Source organism: Dermacentor albipictus, chromosome 1, assembly GCF_038994185.2.
Source record: "Dermacentor albipictus isolate Rhodes 1998 colony chromosome 1, USDA_Dalb.pri_finalv2, whole genome shotgun sequence".
NCBI classification, from domain to species: Eukaryota; Metazoa; Arthropoda; class Arachnida; order Ixodida; family Ixodidae; genus Dermacentor; species Dermacentor albipictus.
In genome coordinates, this window is record NC_091821.1 from 262,915,166 (window position 1) to 262,942,354 (window position 27,189).

General features: G+C 48.3%; 2 protein-coding genes across 4 annotated transcripts in view; both read right to left on the reverse strand.

The window, feature by feature from the left end:
- Nucleotides 1-27,189, reverse strand: part of LOC135902874 (serine/threonine-protein kinase 17A-like) — a 220,337-nt gene that overhangs the window by 104,801 nt on the left and 88,347 nt on the right. The window contains exon 1 of one of the 3 annotated variants that reach the window (XM_065433150.1): nt 10,955-11,095. The exons of the other annotated variants lie outside the window; for them this stretch is intronic. The gene's annotated coding sequence lies outside the window, so the exon portion shown is untranslated. Of the gene's footprint in view, nt 1-10,954; nt 11,096-27,189 lie in introns of those variants that run through there. 3 annotated transcript variants of the gene reach the window in all.
- LOC135902875 (mitochondrial sodium/calcium exchanger protein-like) lies at nt 11,928-14,812 on the reverse strand. Its single transcript, XM_065433152.2, has one exon. The coding sequence runs from the start codon at nt 14,432-14,434 to the stop codon at nt 12,494-12,496; it is 1,941 nt and encodes a 646-aa protein (XP_065289224.1). The 5' UTR covers nt 14,435-14,812; the 3' UTR covers nt 11,928-12,493.

Here is a 27,189-nt window from a genome sequence, read left to right on the forward strand (position 1 = left end):
AATTTCGACACTAGAAGATTAGCGGATATCTTGAGTGTTTGCCCCGCCCCATGGATCATCATTGGAGATTTCAATGCACACCATCCAGCATGGGGAAGTACAAAGACAAATGCAAAAGGACGAAGACTATCAAACATCGCATACAACTATGGCCTTACTCTCTTGAACGATGGTAGCCCCACCTTTCTTCGAGGCGTGTCATACGGCAGCTGCCTCGACCTTGCTTTCGTCTCCGACTCTCTCGCCAGATGTGTGAAGTGGTTCCCAGATATTGAGACACATGGGTGTGATCACATTCCCACCTATCTGAACATCAAAGGCTTGTCGTCTAGATCTGGCCCACGGAATACCATTCGGACGGTTCAATGGGCCAAGTTCAAATCTGATATGGAAGATGCCTGCATCGAGGGCCTACCCTCTGGGTTAGAACAAACAATTCAAAATACGATGCGAAACGCCACTCGCATGCTGACGATCTCTTACACGCGGAAGGACTCCGACATAGAATTAGAGCGACTTCGCGCACTTCGTCGCCGGGCGGAACGTCGATATCGGCGTACAAAATCAATGCATGACCTTAGGGCAGCCAGGAGGATACAAAAGAAGATTCAGCGTCGAATGGATAGATTAGCGTCTGAACGTTGGGCAACGTTTTGCAAGACACTCGACCCCCGCAAGCCGCTATCTCATATTTGGAAAACGGTGCAAGGTCTGCGTTGCCTTCCGGAACAGCGTTTTCCCTTCAAGGCGCTCGCGCTTTTCCAAGGGCGGCAAGACATCGATGTCGCAGAAGACTTTTGTGCGCGGATAGCAGACCAAGCGACACGTCCAGACCCTCCAGCCCGAGATGACGTCCCCCGTTCCCGTGATTGCCGCATGGACCTTCCTTTCTCAATGGAGGAGCTCGAGGCAGCACTAGCTCTCTGCAGGCGCTCATCATCTCCGGGCCCAGATGGTATATCATACCGAGCCTTGTGCTACCTCGGAGAATCCGCACGTATAGCACTATTGAGTCTCTACAACACCTCATGGCAGGAGGGAAATGTTCCTGACGAATGGAAAGTGAGCCGCCTGGTGCCAATCTTGAAGCAGGGCAAATCCCCGCTAGAGCTCGCCTCTTACCGCCCAATAGCGTTGGCCAGCTGTGTAGTAAAGATAATGGAACGGATGATCCTTGGCCGCCTGGAATGGTACCTTGAATACTACAAGATTTATCCGAATTCCATGGCTGGTTTCCGACGTGACCGCTCTTCCATCGACAATGTAGTTCATCTCGTTTCTTATGTCCAGCACGAAAGGTCCCGTAAACGTTTATCTGCAGCTTTATTCTTAGATGTGAAAGGGGCATACGATAACGTATTACATGAGGCAATTCTCGACGCTCTTGTGACGGTTGGCCTAGGTGGTCGAGTATTTTTGTGGATCGCAAGTTACCTTTCTGCAAGATCATTCTATGTGTTAACCGACGATGGCCCAACTACGCGACGCTATACCAGCAGGGGCGTTCCTCAAGGCGGTGCTCTTAGCCCGACGCTATTCAACCTCGCTCTTATTGGGCTTGCTGAACACTTGCCAACTACCACCAAAATTTCATTATACGCAGATGACATCTGTGTCTGGACTTCGGCAGTCACACGTCCTCAGGTACGTGCACGGCTTCAAAGAGCGGCTACTTTGACAGCGAGCTACTTGTGTGAACAAGGTCTGAGCATATCGCCAGAAAAATGCGCCCTAGTAGCATTTACGCGCAGACCAATGACGCCTTATGTCATCTCAATCAATGGGCGGACCATTTCCTATGTCAGAACCCACAGATTTCTTGGCGTAATTATCGACCGAGACCTCAGTTGGAGCCCACATGTGGCCTACATGAAACGGCGCCTGACAGCAACCTCCCAGTTGTTTAAATACTTGACAGGAAAGATGTGGGGGATGTCAGTAGACGCAATGCTGAGACTCTACAGAGCTCTCTTCCTCGGTTTCTTAAGATACAGTCTACCTGTACTGACCAACACCTGCAAGACAAATATTCGTGTTCTGCAGGCAGCACAAGCTCAAGCACTCAGAGTTTGTCTTGGTTTGCCCAGATGCACGTCAACTGAGGCAACTATTGCGATTGCTCGGGACCATCCAATGCAAACTCACATCACGGTGGAAGCCCTGAGAACGCATATCAGACATTTTGCACGTGCCCCCTATCACCACCTTGCAACACTACCTTCAGACAGGCACCAAGCATCATTCTCGAAAACTATCGCCAAGTACAACGACAAACTTCCCTCGGGCTTCACCGCTCCATCTAAGCCACCGATACCCCCTTGGTGCCTTGTCAGCCCCACAGTCCATCTCAGCGTACCAGGAATTGGGAAAAAGTCTGAGCTGTCGTCGCCTGTGCTCAAACAACTGTCTCTGCTTCTACTGCACGAGAGGTACGCGGAGAGTGCACATATTTATACAGATGGTTCCACAAACATCCAGTGTTCGTCCGGTGCTGTGGTCGTCCCAGCAAGAGGTATTACCATCAGCTTTAGGACTGACCACCCAACGACATCTACATCTGCGGAACTAGCTGCTCTTCGCGCTGCTCTTAGTTTCGTCAATCGCGAACCACCTCGACAATGGTCAATTTTCAGTGACTCAAAGGCAGCCCTCCAATCTGTGCTATCAGCTCTGCGTCGCGGGCCATTCGAACAGCTCGTGCTCGATATTAGATGCCTGCTTCATACATCACATGAGAAAGGACATCACGTGACGTTTCAGTGGCTGCCAAGTCACTGCGGCGTCATAGGAAATGAAGACGCTGATAAAGCCGCTCGGACAGCTCTTGAAGACACACAGGAAGAGGCCATACCACATTCGCGGTCCGACGCAGCCAGCAGACTTCAAGTGCTTGCACGGGAGATCACGCTCTCTCTATGGTGCACACCAAGCAGCCAGACCAACCGCAGCAATCATCAACACGACCTGCCCTCATTGATGCGTCTCTGTATGCCAACTGGACTCCGCCGAAGTGAGGCCACCCTGCTTTATCGCTTATGGCTAGGGGTGGCCTTCACGAAATCCTACTCGTTTCGCATTGGAATGGCCGATAACGCTCTCTGCAATGCCTGTCTTTGCGAGGAGACGCTGGAACACATTCTGTGCGACTGTCCTGAATATAATGTTCAGAGACAGTCCATGGCATCTGTTCTAGCGCACCTGGACAATAGACCATTGTCAGTTACAACCATTCTCACACATCGCCGACAGAAGACATCGCAGCTGAAGGCGACGAAGGGACTACTTCGGTTTTTGAAGGATACGGGCTTGGACAAGCGGCTGTGACAGTGATATCGCGTACTGCGCAAGAGTGACGGACTGTAACTGACGATGTGTTCGCTGTGTTATGTGCTCTCTCTCTCTCTGTCCTCCCATCTTTCATCTCCCCCATCCCGCTCCCATGTGCAGGGTAGCCAACCGGTTAAGCGAAACTGGTTAACCTCCCTGCCTTCCTTCTCCACTTTTTCCTTCCTTCCTTCACGAGCCACGTACACAATGTGTTTGAAGCGTGGAAGAGTCAATGGTATTCACAAGTGCTCGGCGGAACGAGTGCGTCCAGAGCGTGGTCAGTCTCAAAACCTTCGTGAGGTTGTGCACACGCTGGTATGTTTTCAGTGTGCATGGCAGATGTCCGCTGATGGTTCACCATCACCTTTCTCAATCACCTGAGTGAGCTCTTAAACTGGATGCCATTGTACGCAAGTGCCCTCAGCCTGCGGAGTTAGAGGCCATGGTTCAACGCATCGGTTTGCAGGCTTGTCTTCGAGCCTGACAGCGAAGCTGAGGGCAAAGAAGACCATGATAACCACGGTGCTGAACTTTTCTGTAGTAGTTCCTTTGATCTCAAAGGAACTACTACACAATACACAATTTCACCAATTTCTACACAATTTTCACCGCATTCGAAGTGCGCGCACTTCGAATGCGGTGAAAATTTTGCATGACCGAGACCCTCTGCGTACACTAAAGAACCACAGTTCGTTGAAGCTACTCTGAAGCCGAACACGCGAAGATCATATATCTGCAACGAAAGAAAGCCGCATGACATGTGAAGCGCTATGACAGATGTCGAACCTATGCTCTAAGAACCTCAGGCTTACTCGTAAACCTTTAATACGCTCTCATTGCACTTGGAAAGGATCATCGTCGGACATATGCTACGTTACAGCGACGAATCTCTTGGACAATAGCCCAAAGAAAAAGACATAAAACATATATTTCGCCTAGATGTCTAAGCAAAGACTAGGGAGAGCTGCGCGGTATTATGCGTACCAAGAATCGCGGTGTTTAGTGTAGTGTCATGTCCCCATCCTGCTCCTCTTCGTCAATTCACTGCAGGACGAACGCTTCTCCCGTTGATGCCAGTTTACCTCTGTCGCGCGTCATTCTCAGCCCCACGAGAACAATCTTCGCATCACTGTCTTCGTAACGCCGAACAGCTTTAAACGGAAAGCCAAAGAGCTACATGCCGCCCTTTTAAATCCAGACAGTATGTCGACCACCCGTGCGTAGTACACGCCGCTACTTTGGCCCGGGACCATCAAGAGCCGCAGAAAAAGAAAAGCCTGGCAGCTTTTACCCAGCCTCGAGTCCGCGCGCAGGTGTGCAGCACAGAGAGAATACAAACTGCGGGATTTTACGTTCCAGACCTTTCCGCTGTCTCCACCCTCTCCAGAAAAGCTGCGCGCCACTGCAGTATCCCTCCTATTTCCTGCTCCTCTGGAAAAACAGTTTTTCCTTCATTCTCCTTCCTGTGATCTATTTCAGTTCATGCCGCCGGCTCTGCGCTTTAACTATCTGGCATCGACGCTGCATGTTTATGTCTGTCTCGTGCAGCGCTTAGTGCTCGCTCACTGCGGCGCCTATCCTCGTGAGGCGTTGAACTTCTCAGAGCTCACACTTTGCTGATCTCATGGTGGGGAAATGGGTTCGAGCGTCCCTTTACAAAGCGTGCTCTATATGTAGGTTTTTTTGTTTTTTCGTAGCTGTACTGGCAAGATGATGACCATTACCGCGGCACGACTACGCGGCGACGCCGATGTCGCGATTTGCAGCTGCACACAAATAGCTGTTCTCGCCATAAACAAAGATACAGTAATAATAAGAACTCTCAAATCTCGCGCCTCAGAGAGGAGCGGAAAACCTCTTGCGCAGGAACCACTCGTGGATACAAAACCTTTTCTTGTCAATTCCATGCCAACTACTAAACAGCGACACATCAGAAGATGTAAATGTTTCAGTGCCTTGTAAAGTGTGTCTCTCATATCCTTGCGTACTTAGGCCCCAACACTGGGTTGTAGCGTGCATCAAATTGTATTCTACAGACCTGTGAATACAAAATTCTGTCAGCTTCTGTTTGTTTTTTTTTTGTTTTTTTTGTGAGAAGCATCGAGTTCACTAGAGTGTGCACTGTAAGTACGCTATTTACATGTGGAAGTGAGCAATTACTTGTTTATTGCTCGTTGTTTCTGTTCCCCTGCACGTAAACGTTGCCACTGGAAGTCGATTGTTAGCGTTCACTTGAACGGACGAAAAGATATACTAAAAAGGTGTCGAAATTTCGCTTCTTTTTGGCCAGAATGTGTTGCTTTGAGACGCTGAACTGCATCAATCATTCGATGACCCTTCGCTTGTTCTTTCAATTTCAATTTCAGATATAGGTGCACGTTAAAGAAGCAAAGGTGGTCGAAATTTCGGGAGTTCCTCACTACGGCGTGCCTCACAATCAGAAAGTAGTTTTGGCACGTAAAACCCCATAATTTCATTTTTTTATATTTCTCTTTCTCTCCCCCTTTGGTGTTCGTCTCTAACCACTATCGACTTGCTGTGAGCGCACTCCATCGGTACCCCACATCCTGCACCCTTAACTTGCACGAATATCTAATCAACCCCGGTCGACTGTGGTTTTTGACAAGAGGTTGTGCGCTACATGTGTCGTTTGTTCACTCCCATGATTTCTGACGCATGCGCATAGTAGCAAGCGATTTAAACGCGCTGAAATCGTGAGAAAGGGAGTGTTGTGGTAGTACCAGAGGCTATTAGACGTCTCGATACCTACGACGAGATTCGGTGGACATATCGATGACGTCTTCACCAGAGGAATTGTCAACATGAGAGTCGTTAAGTGTGCGCGCCTTACTTTACACCGTCCACGGATCGATATTATGCGTAATCACGCGAGAACATGATACGATAGAAATCGTCGTTACCTGTAAATGAAAAGATCTGCAAAATTAAAATTAAATTTTGGGGTTTTACGTGCCAAAACCACTTTCTAATTATGAGGCACGCCGTAGCGGAGAACTCCGGAAATTTCGACCACCTGGGGTTCTTTAACGTGCACCTAAATCTAAGTACACGGGTGTTTTCGAAAAGATTTGCTCATTGTACATGCCATGTGCTGTGTTTCAATGCACAGTTCTCCAAAACTAAGAAAGTGTCGCTTACATAGACAGACGTCAAGTATCTGCCCGAGTTTCATTCTTTTTTCAGTTTCTGCGTAATAATAATAACAAAAAAGAACGATGACACCAACATCACCTAAGTTGAATATAAAATGTCGTCCAAAAAAAGATAAAACGTTTTACGGCCAGCGCCTTCACTTCCTCACCGCTTAAGATGAACTGGACTTATCAAAATCATCCTCGGTGACAAAGGTCCTTGGACCATGACCACATGCGTCGCGAGTTCAGAAAGCTACAGATGCGTAGCGACATTTCCTGAAGCCGCCAGGCCTCGATAAGCGACTGCAGTCCTTATCTCCGGATGGACGTGCTCTTACTGTTGTCCGTTCTTTCCATCCCTCAACCCCGTCCGTCTTACCCTATGTATGGGAGCAAAGAAGACAGGCGTCTGCGTGGTTGACCTCCTTGCATTTGCTTCACTTTATCTCTCTCTCTCTCTTTGCACACAAATTCCAATATGCAGTGTTATTGGCACGTGCTTCTCTGATTTATCCGATATTGTGAAGCCCTAATTTACCCTGTAATTCCCAATGTATCGTAGGTGCCACCCTGAGGTTGACACCTCAAAATGCTGATTTAATCACAGGAGACTTAATCCAAAGCCCATAGTTTAGTTATTGATATGCTGGAGTATAGTTGAAGCTGTGGATAGTATCGCAAAATTATTTCTAACTAATTAAAACAGTAATTAAGCTATAGCTAAAACACATTTCATTGTATTTTTCTACAAATGTTTCAGAAATGTATGGCTGCAATATGTTTCAATTTACCTTGATGTGAAACTATGTTTTGGCATTACAAAGTCAATAATTATATCTTGTCTTCATTCTCACCTCAGTTTCCGCGGAACCTCAGCCTCAAGGATTTGCGAAAGACTGTTCTTTAACCACCACTCATTACCCTTACCCTTAACACAGCACGCTTAAGGCCCTACAGTATATGTACCCCCAATGCGTACCCTTAGATTCGGCTTGTTCCAATGAGGCGCATTGAAGGACCAACCAAGCGGGATTCAGCATCGCCATGCTTCCTTAAAGCAATCGCATAAGGGCAGCTGACAGCCCTCAAGATCGCCGAGCCTGGCTTGTATGCGAACATGCACCGCGTGCCGCTAATCGTACCAACGGCACGCGGAGACATATCGGCGACCCCCTAACCCACAAGCCAGTCCCGCGTCCAGCTTTAGTGTCTCCGTTGTCCCTTGGATGTGCTGGAGGCGCCTCCAAAGTATACCAAACAATGAAACGTCAACAATAAAAAAAAACGCGAATAAAGAAATGAAAGTAGGCCGGCCGCGAGGCACCGACTCGCGTGGACATGCAACATTATTGATTTGCCCTCGCGCTGATCGCGCGTTAAACATCGCCATGGAAGGGAAGGCATTTATGGAGAAACCTAAGGGAGCAGTCTAGCCACTAAACGGTGACTGACGTCACAACTAGGTCACATTGCTTATACTCCGCTAATGACCGCACAATTCTGTTGGACAATTAATGTTTCCACTCTCCCTCCCTTCAAACGTTTTAAGATTTCTAGCGAAAGAATCCTTTGAGCATGCCAAATGACGCCAGTTCTGCAAGCCCCTAAAATTAACAAATAAAAAGTTAAATATATCTTTTTTCGCAGATTATATTTGTATAGCCGATTGTAGCACAAGTTCTGATGTCCTCCATTAGTATAAAGCTCGGTAAACGAAACTTCTTTTATCTAGAATTCATGTTATTTAGTGGCCTGAGACAGTTGTAGAAACAGGAGAAATAATGTTCCAACAAGCGACCAATACAGAAAGAGAGGAAAGTGAACGAAAAGCAGGAAAGACACCAGATGCAGGTCCGGTTTGCTGCCCTACGCAGAGGAAAGGCGGAAATGAAGAATAAAAAGAATGCGTCGCGAGCTTATAATGGATGTAGTGTTAGCTGATTTAATCAATAATTCTCTTTCAAGCAACCGCGTCGTTCAAAGGTACGAAATAACAGGAGCGCTACAGTAGCGACACTGACAAGTGTAGCTCATGAAATGCTGAAAAGGGTCCACATCTGTCACGACAAGCAGCGGCTGGGCGCCGCACTTCGAGGGGGGCGAAATGCGAAAATACCCGTGGTACCTATAGATTTAGGTGCACGTCAAAGAACTCCAGGTGGTCCAAATTTCCAGAGTCGCCCACTACGGCGTGCCTAATAATCAGACAGTGGTTGTGGGACGTAAAACCCCATAATTTAATTTTAAATTTTTTAGCGGCTGGACGAAAGCAGGCACTGGGCGAAGTTCCACATTTTAGGCTCGCGAAACAAGAAAGAACACTCGAGTCACGTCTAGACAGACAGGCGGAATCACAAGTCGTCTGAATTCCTCACACCACAGTTTAAGAATTGATAGAACAGGTCTGTACATTTTAAGAAGCACGCAAAGATCACGGCATATAAGTATGACGGCCAGGCAAAGCAGGCCAATATCACAAAAGACGCGCCTTGGTATAGAATTGCACGACTAAAGGCACGTTTATAGTCCGACGTTATCGGTGCGCGGGCGTCGTTCGCGGTCAGTCGTCACGCTACGTCGGTTGCGTTGCGCCAGCCGAGATACCATCCCCTCTAGACTTCAACGCGCGCGCTATCGGCTGCTATCTTCGGAGCATGCGCAGAACGTTCGCCAAGTCGCGCGCCGTCCGCAAAAGCCGTCTGCGGAGTTGTGTTGGCGCCTCTTTCTTCGCGCGCAATGCATTGTGGTGCGAGAGTTCCACCGACTCCGACGCGCGAATGGTTTAGGAGCCATATCGGTGCCGAGCCCACCGGGGCGCATCGGAAGCCGCCGGTTACGTTGACTGCACCTGTGGGCCCGACTATAGAGGGTCGTTTTCGCCGACGTGACGTAGCGTGCGCGCACGCGGGCATTACGTCGGACTATAAACGGCCCTTAATGGCAGTGTTAAGCAGCGAATATTCTCGAGCTCAAGATCAGCAAAGATCGCGCATTTAAACTCGATCGCAAGCATGCCTATCATGTATGTACATACAGCATGGGCACTTCGATATTCACTTGCATCGCGATAAGCGACCAAAAGTGTTCCATCGAATGTGACGCCTGCAATTTTTGCTGTCAGCACTCGCCATAGTGACGCTCGCGGTAAAAAAAAAAAAAGGTCTGTTGTCTCGGTTGCTTTCGTGAGTCTCAACATGTGCCCATTTTGCGAAGGCTATCTGAAGCTAAACATGAAATAGTAAAATAACCGCGCAACAGTTCACAGGTGGTTTGTTTTAATAACGTTGTTTGTACGTGTGGACGCGCCGTATACATATCGTGCGCGCCAACACGTACATGCAATCGCAAAATATTCATTATTTACTTACTCGCGATCGGCTCTAATTATTCGCTTCAGTAAACAATGCATGCGTTGCCGCTTTTGGCGGTGCGCAACATCGTTAACAAGCCTATGCAAATACAATCGGTGTCGAATGGATGCAGAAGGAAGGAACAGGAAGGACGAACGTCAGAAACTCGCACTTTCTGGCGATTCCTCCTGCATCAAGGGAGCTTGTGGTACACCCACATAAATAAATAACTAAATAAATAAATAAATAAATAAATAAATAAATAAATAAATAAATTTGTTGCACCACCTCGAGACCTGCAATATACAAGAGCAGAAAAGAAAGTATTGGTGACCTCAAGGTTGGTTATTTAGCGACCACTAGGTACACGCCAATCAAGGTCACCCTAAATAATTACGCAGATCCAATGCACTGCGGCAATAAATCTCATGTAAAGCATTCTTGCAGGTAGCTGGCTCTCTAGCCTTGTGCCTCTCTAGCCTCGTTTAGGGCTGCGTAAAGTCCTATCAGATGGCGGAACGTGTCCGTGTAAGGCGAACAGTTATGTGTGCGATGCGACAAGAAGAAGACGATGAATGACAACGGCGACAACGATTGCATGACGAAAACCGCCTATCTCGAAGGTGGTGCAGTGGAAGTCGAAGCGAGACAGATCGAATTGTGCAAGTTAGGAACCGAAAGCCGCTGGAAGAGGCAGCGTCACATATGCAGGGCGTCGCAACTATCATGCACCAAATTTTAAAATATGCAAATTCCACGTGGCTAGACAGAACCAAAGTAATATTGTTTGCCGTCGCTTGAAGATACTCAGAGTATGCTTTTGCATTCAGCTTAATTACACATTGTCTTAATTAATCAATCAATCAACTTCTGGAATATTATAATTAGATGAACAGTGTCAATGAGAAAACTGTAGGGGAGCATGAAAAACACCCGCTGCAGCTTTCTGTTGCTGAATACGTGTTACGTAAAAGTGCTTTTCCCAGTGTGAAAGAAGCCGGCGGATACACGCAAAATTGCCGCGCCACTAGCCGCTCGAGGCAATTTTCGTGTATTCGCGGGACGTCGCGTGGCAACTTTTTTAAAATGCAGAAAGCAGTAAGACTCTGCGAACACACATACCTGATAATTTCTGTGGTTACGCTTGCCTATGCGTCGGTGGGGCAATGGTTTCAATATGGGGCAAAGCTGTCGCACCTTGTCGCTCATGCTGAGCGCGAAAGTACAGTGCTCAGCGATTGAAATGAGACGTTGAGGGGGCGTCGCTGCCGCAACCTTTGCGCCACCGGTGGGCGCTAGGGACACCTATATGATGCATTTTTGCACCGAATAATAGCGGGTGCCTTTGCGATGGATCGTGACTGCATTCGGCACCCTCAGCGATCATCCACCGTTCACCGGTGGCGCAAAGGGGGCCGACCGTCATGCGGTCCCATCGAGTATATAGCGTTTCAGTCGCCGAGCACTGTACATTGCGGCATGCGCAATGCTGGCCTGCTTGCATTTTGTTTCTGCCCTTTATGCAAGACAATGCAAAATTGTCGTGGGAGACGTTGCACTGCAGCTTAAAGACCCGACTTCCTGCTAAACTGAAATCTCGGAATGTGCGCAATTCACTGATTTTGCTACATAGCACTCCGAAGAAGGCCACAAAGATGAGCAGTATACAAGGCATGGAAGTAATCAAGATCGGGGCAGGTGCCACGGCGCTTGACGGATCGAATTCGGACATGCAACCTTTGCATAGCCCAGTCGATTCGTCCTCTGCGCGATGACCTGCAACTGCGCAGGGAAATGTTTGCCGTACTGCGCCTGCCAATCACACCACGTTACTGAACATGAGCCGATGGTATAGTGATCCTAGACAATGAGCAAAGGACACAACCAAAGCGATACGATAATGCTCAGATATTTTACTGCGCTCTAACACACAAGAAAAGCGGGTACCTTGTTGCTTGGAAGTGCAAAGATATATAAATGAGCTGGTAGAAAACTTGAATTTGACGTCAGGAATGTATGAACTGGTGATAATGTACAATGGAAAAAAAAAGATGATCCGAAAGGACAAACAAAAAGCAAGCATACGGCGACAGCGCATTGTTGAAAAGTTTAATAAACGCTCACCACTGGTGATGTACAAGAAAAAATGCGCTTCAGAAAAGCAAAACCCCGCGTCGACAACCCACGAAATCAAACCCTCTGGTTCACAAAAAATGAGGCGAATAGCTTAAAACAATGACGCTTAGACACTTAAACAACTTTGCTGCTCGCAGATCCTGGCCAAATATTGAAGGCACTGTCCCCGCTTTGCAAACCTCAAAATAGAGCAGACAGCGCAGTATGACCTTCGGAAACAGTCTTAAAACATAAAATTAGAGAGACCCTGTTCAAGTAAAATGACGACACACTAACAGCTTAAGGAATAGGTCTCAGGATGTCACTAGCAGCGCAATCGCGTCTTCCCCGCAAATATCCCGAGTTCTTTTTTTTTTTTTGAAGAAGCGCAGTGCGCCAGTTGAGATGCACAGTGCTCACGGAACGTGCCTGGCTTACGGCCTTCAAGCTGCGAGCGTTTGTATCAACGACCCGAGACGTGTAAGTGCATTCCAAGAGCACTTGTGGAAAGCTCTCGCAGACACGAAGCCCAGTGCGCTGTGCAGGCTACCCTTTCCTCATAAGGCTGAACTCAACAAGTGCAGTAGTGAGAAGAAATGTTAGGTAAAGTATTATGAGGATAGCGCCGACCACGCGAGATGAGCGGAACCACGTCACGAGTGCCGACAGAAGCAACACAAAGAGGACGACCACGAGCGTTCCATAGATGAGTGGGAGCAGCTCACTGTAGTGGAGCTGCATGCAGGTCACGGATCGTGATGCGAGGTTCATACTGAAGGCGACACCGATACCCAGCAGTAGTGCTAGCACGGGTCCGGCGAAGCAAGCTGCCATGGCCATCTGCGGAAAGCCTTGGCGCGAAAGCGACAAGTTGGTTACCATGTCCCCGATGTTGTTGCCCCAGGCGAGAACGGTCATGCCGAGAAGGACATCACTGATGCCGTACAGGGCGCCGAATGCCTTGAGGAGTGCCACTATTTCAGTGGCGATGCCGTAGATCCAAACGATGGACATGGCGAAGCCGACGTAGGCGAAGACAAGGTGGTAACGCGGTGGCTCATGCGCCGACGATGTGAACCAGACGAGCCCGGCCAATGCAATGCCTAACGTAATGATCAAGCACCACGCTGGCACCACGTCGCCAATGCGTGCGGTCAGGATTCCAGAAACGCTTAGGGCGACGATCGGACCAGTGATGCAATGAAGAGCGTTCAGCGGTCGCGACCAGTTGGCGTGACGATTCTCGTGGTCCACCACCGGTATGGTCAGCACAAGCACTAGCGAAATTGGCAGGGTCAGCACTTCGTAGACTTTGCAGCAGAGGTGCTTGGCTTTCCACTCGCCCGGTTCCACGGGTGAAATGTGCAGAAGGAACTCGGTCCACTCGCTGTACATCGGCGGCACTTTCTCGTCGGACGTCTGGCTGATCAGGGGAGTCGCCTCTCCAGGAAACACCGACGAAGAGACCAAGTTGAACGAAGGCTGGCTCGTTCGCGATGGACGCCGAGGCTCCGCGACCTCTGGTGAGGGTGGGTCGGCACGCTGCTCTTCGAAAGAGGTGGTGAAGTAGTAGATTGCATTTTCATGGTGGTGGTGCAGACTGATACCCGAGGACGATCGACGCAATCGGGGTCTGGTCAAAAACGGCGGTGGCGTGGGGACCACGTCGTCAGCCTCGGCGAGCGAAGCCAGATCCTGACTTTCTTCTTCACATTTGACGCTCTTGGTGTCAGTACTGCTACCCAAAGACTCGATGATGGTCTCATCTATGTTGCTGTAGCTGACCCGAGAAACGCGCCGGCTTGCAAGGGCTTGGCGGCAGAACTGAATTTTGCATACTCTGTCGAGAAATTTCTGGCCCCAGACCGCAACTGTTATATAGACCACGTAAAGTACGATGAAGCCGACCGCGTCAGATAGCTTGATGCATCCGTTCGAATAAAGTGTGAAGGCCCAAAAGGAAGCTGCCAGGTAGAAGATGATGTCTCTCAGCAGGGACGACTGGATCAGCTCGAAGTCGTTCTTGATGAAGATAAGGCCAACGACAACGGCCGCGACATAGGTGCCTCCGCCGAGCAGCTCGCCGATGGCCAACGCGGTGCGGTCACGCCGGATGCTGGCGATCGTGGCAATAGTGTCCGGCGCCCCATTGCCGAACGCCAGAAAAGTGACGCCGGCCACTCCTTGGGAGAGCTGGAGGGACTTGGAAATGTGTACGAGCGCTGGACACAGGTACGAGCTCGCCGTTGACCCCAGCGCCACAAACAAGGTGACGAGCCACAAGAACAGAAGCACCTGCGCGGGGACGCCAGCGGTCTGGTCACCTCCGCAGTACAGGAAGTCCACGTAGTGCAGAATCGCACGTCCAGCGTCGCAGTCGTCGAGGCTCCTAGCGAGAGAGCAGCGACTGGCGCTGTCGTTGGCGAGGGTGTTCACCGAGCTGCAGTCAAGCTCGCGTTCCGCGGTGTGCAGGGCGGACGCGCCCATCGCAGCTTTTGCTGAACTTTCTTGCGGGTGGGAGGGAATTTCTTGCGAGCACGCATCACTGGCACAGCTGTAATGGTTGTCCGGGCGGTGGCGCCAGCAGCGACGCCTCCTCGTTCCACAAATGCAAGATGCTGGTGAGCGTCCTTGCACCGTGGCCAGGCAGTAACGGACGAGAACGGTGACTTCGACGAGCGTCTGCCGATAGTCAGTCTCCGAGAAGATCTGCACGTGTGCCGGCAGGCTGCCCGCTTCAGTAATTACTAGGGCAGCGCAGATTAGACGTGACGTAACGCTTGCTGCGGACAAGGTCAGCCAATCATGGGCCAGGTGATATGCCTCGCGTCAGAGATGGAGCACGGGAGAAAGAACGACGACGTTTACGACTATAGGCGTTACTCAGGCCTTCTTTTCAGATGACACCAACGTATGAAACGACTGGGTATCACAATTTTTTTTTTTCATTTGTCTCGCCGCGGGCTTTGTGCGCCGACATGTTTTTGAGATGTACCAGTGCTATCATGTCGAAATACACGCGCTGTATTGTCTGCTGATATGGCTGTCGCAATGGGTGTTATTCCATAAATCTTTACAAAGCCGTACAATAGCTCTGAGCAAATTAGCTGACATGGATCTTATTTCATTTTATCTGCGCTGGTGCTTTATCCTCGCCCTGTAGCTCGATAACGAACCGTTGTTTTATAAATGCGCGCTACACTCTCGCCTTTATCGATGTTTACCCCCGTTGATTAGGGAGCGGCGCAGAGCGAAAAAGCGATAAAGAATGACCTAGGAAAGACAAAGGAGCGTTGAGGCGGATGCGGCGACTGGCATGCGTATAGCGTTTGTTTGTGCTGGCCTCGTGGTGGAGAGCGTCTAGTGTTCGTCGCGATCGTCAACACTGCGGAACAGCTGGTGCGAGCGTCTTACGAGGACGAGCTTGGGTCCATCCTTTGTCCACAGATAAAAAGGTGGCCCAGCACGTCTGCCGCGTTGATTGTCGAGGGGACGGAGGGGGAAACGCACAAACTTCCGGCTCGGTTGTGGCCGCACAAACAAGAAGGACAGGTGCAGATGGCATTACGTAGTCGTGATATTTTGTCGCGCAGGTACATAGAATAACGTACAGTTGTACGTTGTTGGCAGTGGCGCTTGAAGTCCTAATTTGAATTATACGCAGAAACATTTTCTAAGCGATAAAGAACACACAAGGAACATGAAAGTGAAACTAAAAGCTTAACTTTTATCTCCAACCTCGTCTAGAGTCATGTTCTTCCTTATATTGAGGCAAACATACAAATTCTATTTCGACCTACTTCTACGAACTTCACAAGGAGTCTGTGTTTCGGCAACAAAAATGCAACCACTGCTCGTGTGACCGTGTAACGCGTGAGGATAACGACAAACACGTCATTCTACATCATATTTTCTGCAACAGCGTCAAATCATTCCGCGCTTGCTGTTCGCTCATCCGATAAAGCAGAAACTTCGCAACTAAACAGTTTAAGTCACTCGTCGGGTTATTATATAAAAAATAGACGAAGCAAAATGAGAGGTTGGCAGTTTTGTTTTATCAGGAGCACACAAAAAGACAGCTAGCCGTGCTACATAAAACTGCAAGGGCACACCAAATATTCCAATAAACCGTGACAGGCGAGATTTCGCACATGGTCCACCGGATGCTTTATCGTTTTGTAACATGGCGCGAAGGGCACATTTTTATTTTCACGGCCTGAGAAACATTAACTAGCGCAGAAACATTAAAATATGGACTAATTATATTCTCATCCAGCACGAGACGCATCACGATGCACAAGCACTTGTAATGCGAAGGTATCTTCTTTCTTGATTCAAGTAATATCGTTAAATTAAATAGCGGAGTTAAACGTCTCGAAGCTGCACAGGGACGAGGATCCGGATTAATCTTGACTATCTGATGACCATTAATGTGCACCGCAATCGTGGTACACGAGCACTTTTCTCCATCGGAATGCGACCGCCTGACATCAAACCCTCGACCTCGCTACACACATTGGGACGTCCCGGTATGTGCGTCTCGGTGTCGCAGTCGGAGCTCATTGGAAAGAGCGCGCGCCCTGCCGTGGCACGCGTGGAGCAGCCACGGCCGTTTCTGTGCGGCCAACACGGGCGCAAGGCGTGCGCGAACGCCTTTCGGGCAATCGGTCCGCGTGGCGGGCTATCCACATGTAGTAGGGCGCCATGGGGCGCGGGCTGAGACCAACACGAGGCCCTTCTCGAAGCTTCCAAAACCGCGCTAGTTCTGAAAGCCGAGTGCGAAAAGAGCCCTGATGAAAGTTGGGTGGCGCGGCGGCCTCAACCTTCTTGTCCTATACAGCGCGCCGAGGCAGTAGCGAGCGTTGTAAGGGCCGGCCTGCGCAAACGTCGCAGGAATACAAGAGGCTCGCTACCGAAAGCCAAGAGAGACGGACGTGCTCTTCGCCGCGCAAACGAGCCGCCGGACCAACTTCGTTCCGGCGTGTGTGTTCGATGCGCAAACACTGCCTGTGAGCGAACACCGCCTCCTCTCCTTTTGAGACCCCGAGGGCATTCAGATAGGTTTTCCTCTTTCCAGGCGACTCGTGTGTGTATATATATATATATATATATATATATATATATATATATATATATATATATATATATATATGTGACAGGCACCTGTTAGCTTCCGCGTTTCTCTGCTCGCCATATCGATCTGCGCTACCTACTGCGCAAGATAGCTTGGTCCTGCTTCCCGAGCGGCGCTCTTTGGCGAAGAGCCTCGTTAATGGCCGTACACAATTAATTGGCGCGAACCAACGACTGAGCGAGAGTCGCAATTTCTTCTGCTCCGTTTCAGAACGCTTCCGGTCGGTCAGGAGCCTTGCGGGGCCTTCCCCTTAAGCGGCGTTCTTACACTGATCCGGAAATTTCAGGTTCGGCTACGGGCTCAAACCACTGCGTTTAAATGGCAAAAGGAGCGCAATACGCGTATGCACTGACATTGAGGATTGTTTCTGGATAGATGACTTGTCAGACGCTTGTATGGCCGAATGTGCAATAGTGGAACGATTTCTTTGCCGCTTGATGTCATGTAGTGTCATTTTTATTGAGGATTTTAATGTTAATTATGGTACCGACTCATGTAATAGACACAACCCTCCCCTCGCCACCAGTTCCGCCCTCCCCCTATCTTTTTTTTTTTTCACTCTTTAGCCCGAGGAGTGAGGGTAACCGCTCTTACTAAGAGACAATGTTGAAGTTTCTTAGTAAGTATTTCTTCATGAAAGTTAGCGTGTTTGTTTTTGCAAAATTAAACTACAGCATGGATATATAAAAATATGCCCTTCTTTATTAAATAGGGAGAATGGGGAAGTTGGCCACAGAGAGGGCCTGCTATCCCAAAATTATGAGTAGGGAAAACAACAAAAACAAAAAAAGCGTAATGACAGCACAAAATACTTCAAAAGTCTAAAAAGATGGCAAAACACTAGCAGATGAAGTCCGTGGATCGCGGAGAAAAGAAAGAAAAGAGATTATTAGACTACAAGCATGAAGAGAATCTATACGCATCACTGAGAGGTGAACGTGCGGAATTCGTTACGTTGCAGTAGTTGGTAATGCATGTTTCCCAGTCTTTGTGGCGGTGAAAAAGTCTCCTCCCAAGACAATGTGCAGCAACCCCTTTGCATATGGTATCTTAACATACACATTGCTTGAAACAATTATTTTTAATAGCGTAGTTTCCTCGTACATGCAATACTCTAATACGACGTTGAACAATTGCGAAATTGCTTAAACAGAGCCCCACGATCTACACACGAGAGGAGTGTCAGGATTTATTCATGGTTTCCAATGTCTCGAATCTAAACCCCGGCTCTCAGAAGTGCCATAATGGAGTGCGCAGCAATTAACTTCAGTTATCTGGGTCTTCTTATGTGCATTAAAATTCCATCTTACGCGCGCTGTAGTAGTCCGTGCCCAGAAATTCGGCCACACGTGGCCGCGATGCACATCCACGACCTCCAGCTTAAGTCCGTTTCGCTTAAGCTGCTGATGAATGGCCGACCAGTGAACTGGAGCAAAAAAAGAAAGCGACTACCGTGCTGAATAGTCCTATTTAGTATAGTTTAACACAACATTGTTACAACGTATTGTCTGCCTCAAATGCGTCGTGCGAATTGCCAGTGTCATTCGGATACTGTTGGGACAAAAAAGAAGAAAGAAAAGAAATACATGTCTTGGCTTCCAATGAACAGGATAGCCAGAGTGACAGTTTCTTTGGAAAATGGGTTGCGGCCACCGTGCATATTTCCCCCCGTTTTCGTGTTTACGCCAATGTTTTCCTTCTCTCAAGCTGCGTCGTGGCCGAGAAGCGCCAGTCCACAAATTTCTTCTCAACATCCACAAATAAAAACTGGCTTCCTAACTCGGGTACCGAGTCACGCCTTTCAGGGCTGGCACGACGTTCGTGCCGGTATACGAGACAACGCAAAATCGGCCTCGACCCCGATAACGCACGCGCGGACGTTTCGGAGCAAAGCGCGTGTCTGTCCCGTTAGATACGCGCTGCGCGTACGAAAAGGCAGCGCCAGCTACGAAGCAACAGAAATCGACGTAGCAGAAAGTCACGCATCAGCTGTCACGGCTGTTTCGAAAATAAGCGCGAAATGCACTGAGCACGTACTGCGGAAACGGGTGGCACTCACCAGGTGGTTGTGGGGCCAGTGGGGCTGCTCGCGAGGAGCAGGCGGCGGCCCGCGCATTCTGGGAAACGCCGCCGGGCAGCGGACGGATCGCGCACTGGATACCGAGGGTGCATCCTCCTCGTCGCTGCTGTGCCCAACCCGGGGCATTCTGGCGGAACATCAAGCGACGCCCTTCACGGCTCCAGCGGCAAGCGCGTCGGATGTTTGGCCGTGGGTGCGTTGCGAAAGTGTAACCGATCTTCATTCACCCGCTGCGGCCCGGCGGGCGCCGGATTTGTCAGCGCTCGGCGGCGCGGGGTTGAGGCAACGGCGAGCTGCCATGCAGTTCGGGCGCCACGCATAAAGGGACGCCTGGCTGACTTTCGCCAATGCCGAGAGCGGGTCGGCGAACGGGCGCATTCTTGACTGCCGTTACATTCATTTCGCTCATACGAGTCTCCGGTACAACGAGAAGGTCGAGAAGGGGTACTCGGAGATCGCAGGGAGAGGCCTTCGTCCAGCAGTGGACATGAAAATACGACGACGACGATGATGATGATGATGGTGACAGTGGCTGTAGCATCCTGCTATTGAGCGCAAGCTAGGTCACGGGTTCGATTTTCTGCTGCGATGGTCGTATTTCTACGGGGACGAAATGCAAAAACACTCATGTGCAAAAGAAACGACTGATGGGCTAGTTGGTATTGCATTACGTGATGTATAGCACAAACGGTATCCGAAAGACGATATAGAAGTAGATAGTCTGTACTACGTACGTCTATTTAGACTAGTGTGCACGTTAAAGAACCCCAGCTGCTCAAAATTAATCGGTAGCCCAACACTACGGCTTTCTCCCGTAAGACTGTTGTTTTCAGGACGTTCAAAAATTCTGGGGTTCTACGGGCGAAAACCACGATATGATTGTGAGGCACGACGTATACGGGGGACTCCGGGTTAATTTAGACTCCTGGACTTCTTTAACGTGCACCTAAATCTAAGCGAGCGAGCGTTTTTGCACTTGGCCCCCATCGAAATGCTGCCGCCGCGGCCAGCATGAAAGCCACGACCTCAGTAGCACACCGCAGTAGTCACTGGCTGCCGCGGCGGGCCATTAGGGACGTTTAATCCAATTAATTTTGTACGAGAAAGCAGGGAGAACTATAGTGAAAAAAGTGATGACCATCATTGGGTTATGCCCCTGTAAGCACTAGGCTGCCAAATGACTTCGTTTACCTTATGTATGTATACCACTTGATTGACTGATTTATTTGTACTTAATTCACAAGACAACGGACATTATTCATCTATTTTTAAACATTATTTTAATGGCGCGGTGATGTCTTCTGTTTGTACTGCTGTACCCTATTCTTTGTCATTGTTTTACTTTACTCTTTGAATCTTGCACTGCTATACGTTTCTGTCCCCTCCTTCTTCAAGTGTAGGCAGGCGTTGTGCTCCTTCCGGTAACAGTTGCCAACTTGCTCCTTGCTTTCTTTTTACACGGAAGTGTTCTGAGGCAGGCTGCAGCGAAAATCTGTCCTATGCACGTACGTCACGTAGTCGTCCTCACGCAAATCGGCGGGGTGGCGAAACTTGGCCGTTTTGGGTCGTCCTAATGGCTATACGAAAGTAGGCACAGAAAAGTTAGAAAGGCTTGCTTTATTAAGAATATTGTATTCCTGATGACGGGTATTTGTTACAATGAAAATATTTAGATATCATTTGTTTTATTACTGAGTAATTCTATAGATTACAGGGCCAGCAGTTTGGACACCTATAAGGGTAGCAAATATTGTAGTGCTTGCAAGAGTCTTGCGCTCTAACTAGTGTAACTCAGTCGGTGCAAACAGGCGACGGCGTTTCTGGCGTATTCCTGGGGCTTTTTCGAAGGTGATCCCTGAAAACCGTCACCGCTAGGTGGCGCCACGGCTACTCATGCCGTTTAACATGCCCGCAATAGGCATTAGTAAGAGGCGATTGGAGGATTGGTGGAACAAAAGTAGGGAAACGACAAAAGACGGAGACGTACAAAATCACAGTTCGCAATAGGGGATCAGAAAATTTGGCCGTGTTAGTTCATAGTGTTTTTTTTTGTTTTTCATTGTTTAACCTAGGTAGGACATTAGGCAATGTAATAGCAAAAGCTTCGTGGCGCAACCCAACGTCCCGTTCCAAACGGGGCGCTCTTAAAATCCATCCATCCATCCGTTCTCGCGCGCCATCTCGCCTTTGTTCTTGATCTGTGAATGCAACAAGAGACAAATACGAAAAAGAAGAGGCGATGACAGCTGCTGTCTATTGACTGAAGCTTTAAGTTATTTTTCGTCGTTGTCTGTTGGTGCTGGTAGAGAAGCTTCCATGAAGCCTACACGTTCAAAACATGGTGGTTCATCGATTGTTCATGCATGGGACTTAGCGACATCTGTGTGACCAGGCAACACTTTCGGCGGAACAAAAGATTACGTGACGGCATGTCCGTTAAAAAAAAGCAAGCGACGTTACCTAAGTCGCCGAAGGCGCGAAATTTATTTTTGGTGCCCTGCCATTACGGCAGTATCGTCAAATGTCCCGCAATTTGACGCGATGGTCGTTTAGAGCTATTGGCGCACAAAGCGATGCCGCGGACCGCCAGCCGTGTGGGTGTCGCTATCGCACGCGCGCACGGAGCATTGTTTCTTTTCAGGCCGAAGAAAGCTTTCGGTGCTAGTCGCATCGTCGAACGGCAAGCCCGCCGGCAAGCGTTGCCACACGAAGGCCGCTGAATGAAAAATTATCTGGCGGTCGCAAAACACTACTTTTATCTGAACACGTTCTCGACGATGAAATAGACCTCGTTGGCACAAAGCCACCACAACTCTGGCAAACATCGACGAGCTAAACAACACAACATGCGAAGTGGGCGTGAGTACGTATCAGGTGAATTTTACGAATACGTCATTTTGCATACTACAAGAGCCACATATCACTGCGACTGATAGCGTCGTGAACAGCCTTTTTTTCAGCCGGCGCTGAAAAACGGGTATCCATTGTTGAATTGTGAAATAATTATTTTCTTCCTTGCCACGCCTGTATGAAATTGATTCGAAATATTGTGTTCTTTGAATAAAGTTGTTTTGTGTCTTGTTTTTAATTAAAAACGGTTTTTATTTACCAACGTTTGTTCCCTCCTCACCTAGTCGCGCTTCAATTGCCCGCTGCCTCCATAACCGGCCTCGTTGGTATCGGTGACAATTGGTTCTGGACCTCTTCTCGGCCGTTTGAATAAACCTTGGTTGTTGCGCTGACAGATCATGAACATATGTCAACTCGCCCAGCTCTCGCTACTTGGGCTCATCTTTTACGAGCGCGCGCGATGCCGCGGCCTGTATATATGGCGACGCAGTTTCGCCACATACGCACTCGCCGTTGCGTCGGATATACCACTTACGCCTGGTAGCCTCCGGGGTTCTGTTTACGCTGCGATAGCAAGAATGTTTACGCCTCGCATTCCTGTTATCGCTGTCACTGTTTTCTGTCATTCACAAATGGCTGTGCACATGTATTGATTTGTATTAGTGGATGTGCAAACGTTCCTGCCACTGCTTCTTAGAATACACGTTTCATTTGTGTGCTCTCACCAAGTCGTCTAAAAGAGGAAACAACCTATTTTCTTTTCTCTCTTTCAAGTGTGCAATTAAGGGCCCGCCAAATAATCATAACTGCGAATGTTGGCAAACATATTGCCACCGGCTTCTCCAGAAACAATAAATTGTTAAGTGCTTAAAAATGGTAACATGGGGTAATAAGAGAGCATTCGAGGAATAAGCCAGTTTTCGCAAACTGCCGTTAAGAGTGAAATGAATATAAGAATAAAAATTTAACCGATGATTACAATGCTTATCGATGCGAAATTTGAGCGCAGCTGTATACGTGTTTTCATTTCGCGATATATTGGCTGACGCGGACAAGCTGTCATGTGCGGCACGTTGCAAGCGGAGCGAAGTGTGGCAGGACTGCCTCGCTGATCGGGAGATCGCGAAAAGCAGCGCGCGGGTGACGCGTGGGCGCGACTAACAGCAGCCGCTGCAGACACCTCCGTTCATGCAGTGCTTTGTTTCCATATATGGTATCGGTGGCGTCATCCGTGAACAGACGACGTGCGCTACTCTGGCGCCATCCTGTAGCCATCGTCACCACACATCCCATTTTGCGCGGCCCTAAAACTGACCCTGACAACATTTCACACCCGAACTTTGTCGAGTGAGGCTAGCTTAGCGGGACTCTTTGAGGAACTATCACGCATTGTTTGGGATATCTCTGGCCTTAGTAGGATTAGTAGAACTGGTGAGGCTTATAGAGTGCTGACTAACGACCATGTCCTCTGCTATAGAAGTCTCCCAGATAAGAAGCAATACGGGCTAGGATCCCTAATCCATAAGGACATAGCGGGCAACATCGACGAATTCTACAGCATTAATGCGAGGGTAGCAGTAGTCGTAATCAAACCTAATAAGAGGTGTACATTAAAGGTAGTACAAGTCTACGCTCCAACATCCAGTCACGATGATGATGAAGTAGTTCAGTTTTATGAAGATGTTGAATTAGCGATGAGAAAAGTGCAAACTCAGTATACTGTAGTAAGGGCGACTTCCATGCAAAAGTGGGGATAAGGCAGGCTGATGAACAAGAAATTGTCAACTACTGCCTCGAGTCTCTGAATTCTAGAGGAGAAATGCTGGTAGAATTCGCGGAAAGGAATACGCGCGAATAATGAACACCTTTTTCAGGAAGCGCAGCAACAGAAAGTGGACCTAGAAAAGCTCTAATGGTTAAACAAGAAATGAAATCGATTTCATACTTTCTGCCGATCCCAGCATTGTGATGGATGATGAAGTGTTAGGTAAAGTGCAGTGATCATAGGTTGGCGAGGTCTAGGATTCACCTCAATTTGAAAAGAGAAAGAGTAAAATTGGTCTGGAAGAAACAGGCCAACCTAGACGCAGTAAGGGTAAAAGCAGAGAAATTCAGGCTGGTACTTGCAAACAAATATGCAGCCTTAGAACAGAGAGATGATGATGACATACAGCTAATAAATGAGACCGTAACTAGGTTAGCTTCAGAGGCAGCAAGTGAAGTGGGAGGTAAGGCACCAAGGCAACTAGTAGGCAAGCTCTCCCCAGTAACAAAGGACCTAGTAAAGAAACGACAAAGAATGAAAGTGTCCAACTCAAGAGATAAGATAGAATTTGCGAAACTTTCAAAACTGATCAAAAAGGAGAAGATAAGGGATATGCTAAATTATAACGTGAGAAAAACTGACCAAATATATGCACTGAAAGATAAGCAGGGTAATATCATCAGCTATCTCGACGGTATAGTAAAAGCTGCGCAATAATTCTATACTGACTTGTACAGTACCCAGAGGAGCCACGATGCCTCCATTCGAAGCAGTAATGAACAGGTTGCAGACTCCTTCTATAACTGTCGATGACGTTAGAAGCGCCGTGCAAGACATGAAACAGGGAAAAGCGGCAGGAAAAGATGGAATAACAGTCGAGTTAGTCAAAGATGCAGGAGTTACAACGCTTGAAAAACTGGCGGCTCTCTATACGAAGTGTCTATCGATTTCAAAGGTCCCAGTGAAATGGAAGAATGCAAACATTATACTAATCCACAAAAAGGGAGACGTTAAAGAACTGAAACAGTATAGGCCCATTAGCTTACTGCCAATATTGTATAACATATTCACTAAGATAATTTCCAATAGAATAAGGGCAACGCTGGACTTTAGTCAACCAAGGGAACAGGCTGGCTTCAGGAAGGGATACTCTACAATGTATGACATTCATGTCAATATTCAGGTAAACGAGAAATCCGCAGAGCACAATCAACCTCTCTATCTGGCTTTCACAGATTACGAAAAAGCATTTGATTCGATAGTGATACCAGCAGTCATAGAGGCATCACTTAATCAAGGAGTACAGAACGCTTACCTAAATATCTTGGAAAATATTTACATATATTTCAGAGCTGCCCTAATTCTCCACAAGAAAAGCAGAAAGATACCTATAATGAAAGGGGTCAGACAAGGAGACACAATCTTTCCAATGCTATCGACTGCGTGCTTGGATGGAGTATCCAAGCTCTTAAACTGGGAAGGCTTAGGAGTAAGCATCAACGGCGAATACCTCAGCACCCTTTGGTTTGCAGATGACATTATCCTGTTCAGCAACACCGGAGACGAGTTACAACATATGATCGAGGACATAACAGGGAGAGTGTAAGAGTGGGGTTGAAGATTAATATGCATTAGACAAAGATAATGATGAATAGCCGTGCAAGGCAACAAGCGTTCAGGATCACCAGTCAGCCTCTATCTGTGAAGGAGTACGTTTACCTAGGTCAATTACTCATAAGGAGCACTGATCATGAGAAGGAAATTCACAGAAGAATAAAAATGGGTTGGAGCGCATACGGCAGACATTGTCAGCTCCTGACTGGAGGCTTACCCTTATCATTGAAAAAGAAGGTGTACAATCAGTGCATTTTACTGGTGCTCACATATGGTGCAGAAACTTGGAGACTGACAAAGAAGCACGGGAACAAGTTAATGACCGCGCAAAGAGTTATGGATCGAAGAATTCTAGCCATAACGTTAAGAGACAGTAAGAGAGCGGTTTGAATCATAAAGCAAATCGGTAAAGACGATATTCTAACTGACATAAAGAGAACAAAATGGAGCTGGGCAGATTATGAAGTGCGTAGGTTAGACAACCGGTGCACCATTAGGGTTACAGTATGGGTGCCTAGAGAGGGAAGCGCACTCGAGGACGGCAGAAGGCTAGATGGATGTATGAAAAACTTTATTAGGGTCCATTAAGGCACGCACTAGCGCGCAGCGGGCCGCTCCCACGTCGGGACAGAGAGGCCGAGCCTCTCCGCCGCGTTGCGGGCCCGTTGGACACAGAAGACTAGCTGGCGCGATGAAATTTGGAAATTCGCGGGTGCTAGTTGGAATCGGTTGCGCAGGACCGAAGTAATTAGTGATCGGAGGCAGAGGCCTTCGTTCTGGAGTGGACATAAAATAGAATGATGATGATGATGATGATGATGACGACGACGACGACGACGACGCTTCTCACGCTTTTGCCATCCTCCTCCGCTTTCAGTCTCATCGTTTCTCTGCACCGTCCTCCACGGCTTTCCTACTCCCGCTCTCTTCGCTATCGCCATCTTTCATCCTTCGCTGTGCTCGTTCGCTCGGTTACGAGGGACGCCGACTCCGACGCTCGCCGCAGGAACGGGCACCTAAGAGCTGCGCTCTAAAAAAATGTTGCCTGTTCTGCGCTTTCAGCGAGCTTTTACACGCTTCCTTACCTGGGTAGGTTCCTAAGCGCAAAGCAGAACGTTGTAGAAAGCGTCCGCCACATAAAGCTGCGTGTTGAAGGAGAATGTCTTAGCGGAAGGAGGGGGAGAAGCGTGCTGTAACGGGCTCGAAAATGTGTCATATGTATACATACGTCAGCAGGGCAATGAAACAAAGAAAGCCGTAAGGAACATGATTTTCCGAAGAAAACATTTGTAGGAAATCTCTTCAGTGAAGATGACTCCTCCTTCATCCTGTTAAATACAAAGGTGACATTAAAAGCCACATCGCTTAAACATTACAGGCTGATTTCAGGCGTTTTACGCAATGTTGCTTTTTGTGGCCTTTTGGGACATTACCCTAAACGTTTTCCTGTAACCTGAAAATATGTGGTCACGTGACCTTAATATGCTTTTCTGCGGTCTTTAATCTGTACAGCGCCGTCATTTGTTGAGCATAGTCACGCTTCTTTTTTTATTATTATATATTCATTTTATCTCCAAAAAAATATGGGGTTTTACGTGCCAAAACCACGATCTGATTATGAGGCACGCCATAGTGGGGGAGTCCGGAATGATTTCGACCCCAAGGGGTTGTTTAACGTTCGCCTCATTTTATGTGCCAGCGCAAGTTATAGGTGTCAACATCTCCTAAAAATCATGTACTAAAAGAAAGCATGTGGACATTAAATCCTCGAAAGGCATTTGATTCGATATACTTCGAAG

Bases quoted from the DNA above. Each gene is read 5' to 3' on its own strand.
- LOC135902875 (XM_065433152.2), bottom strand. From the start codon at position 14,434: ATGGGCGCGTCCGCCCTGCACACCGCGGAACGCGAGCTTGACTGCAGC.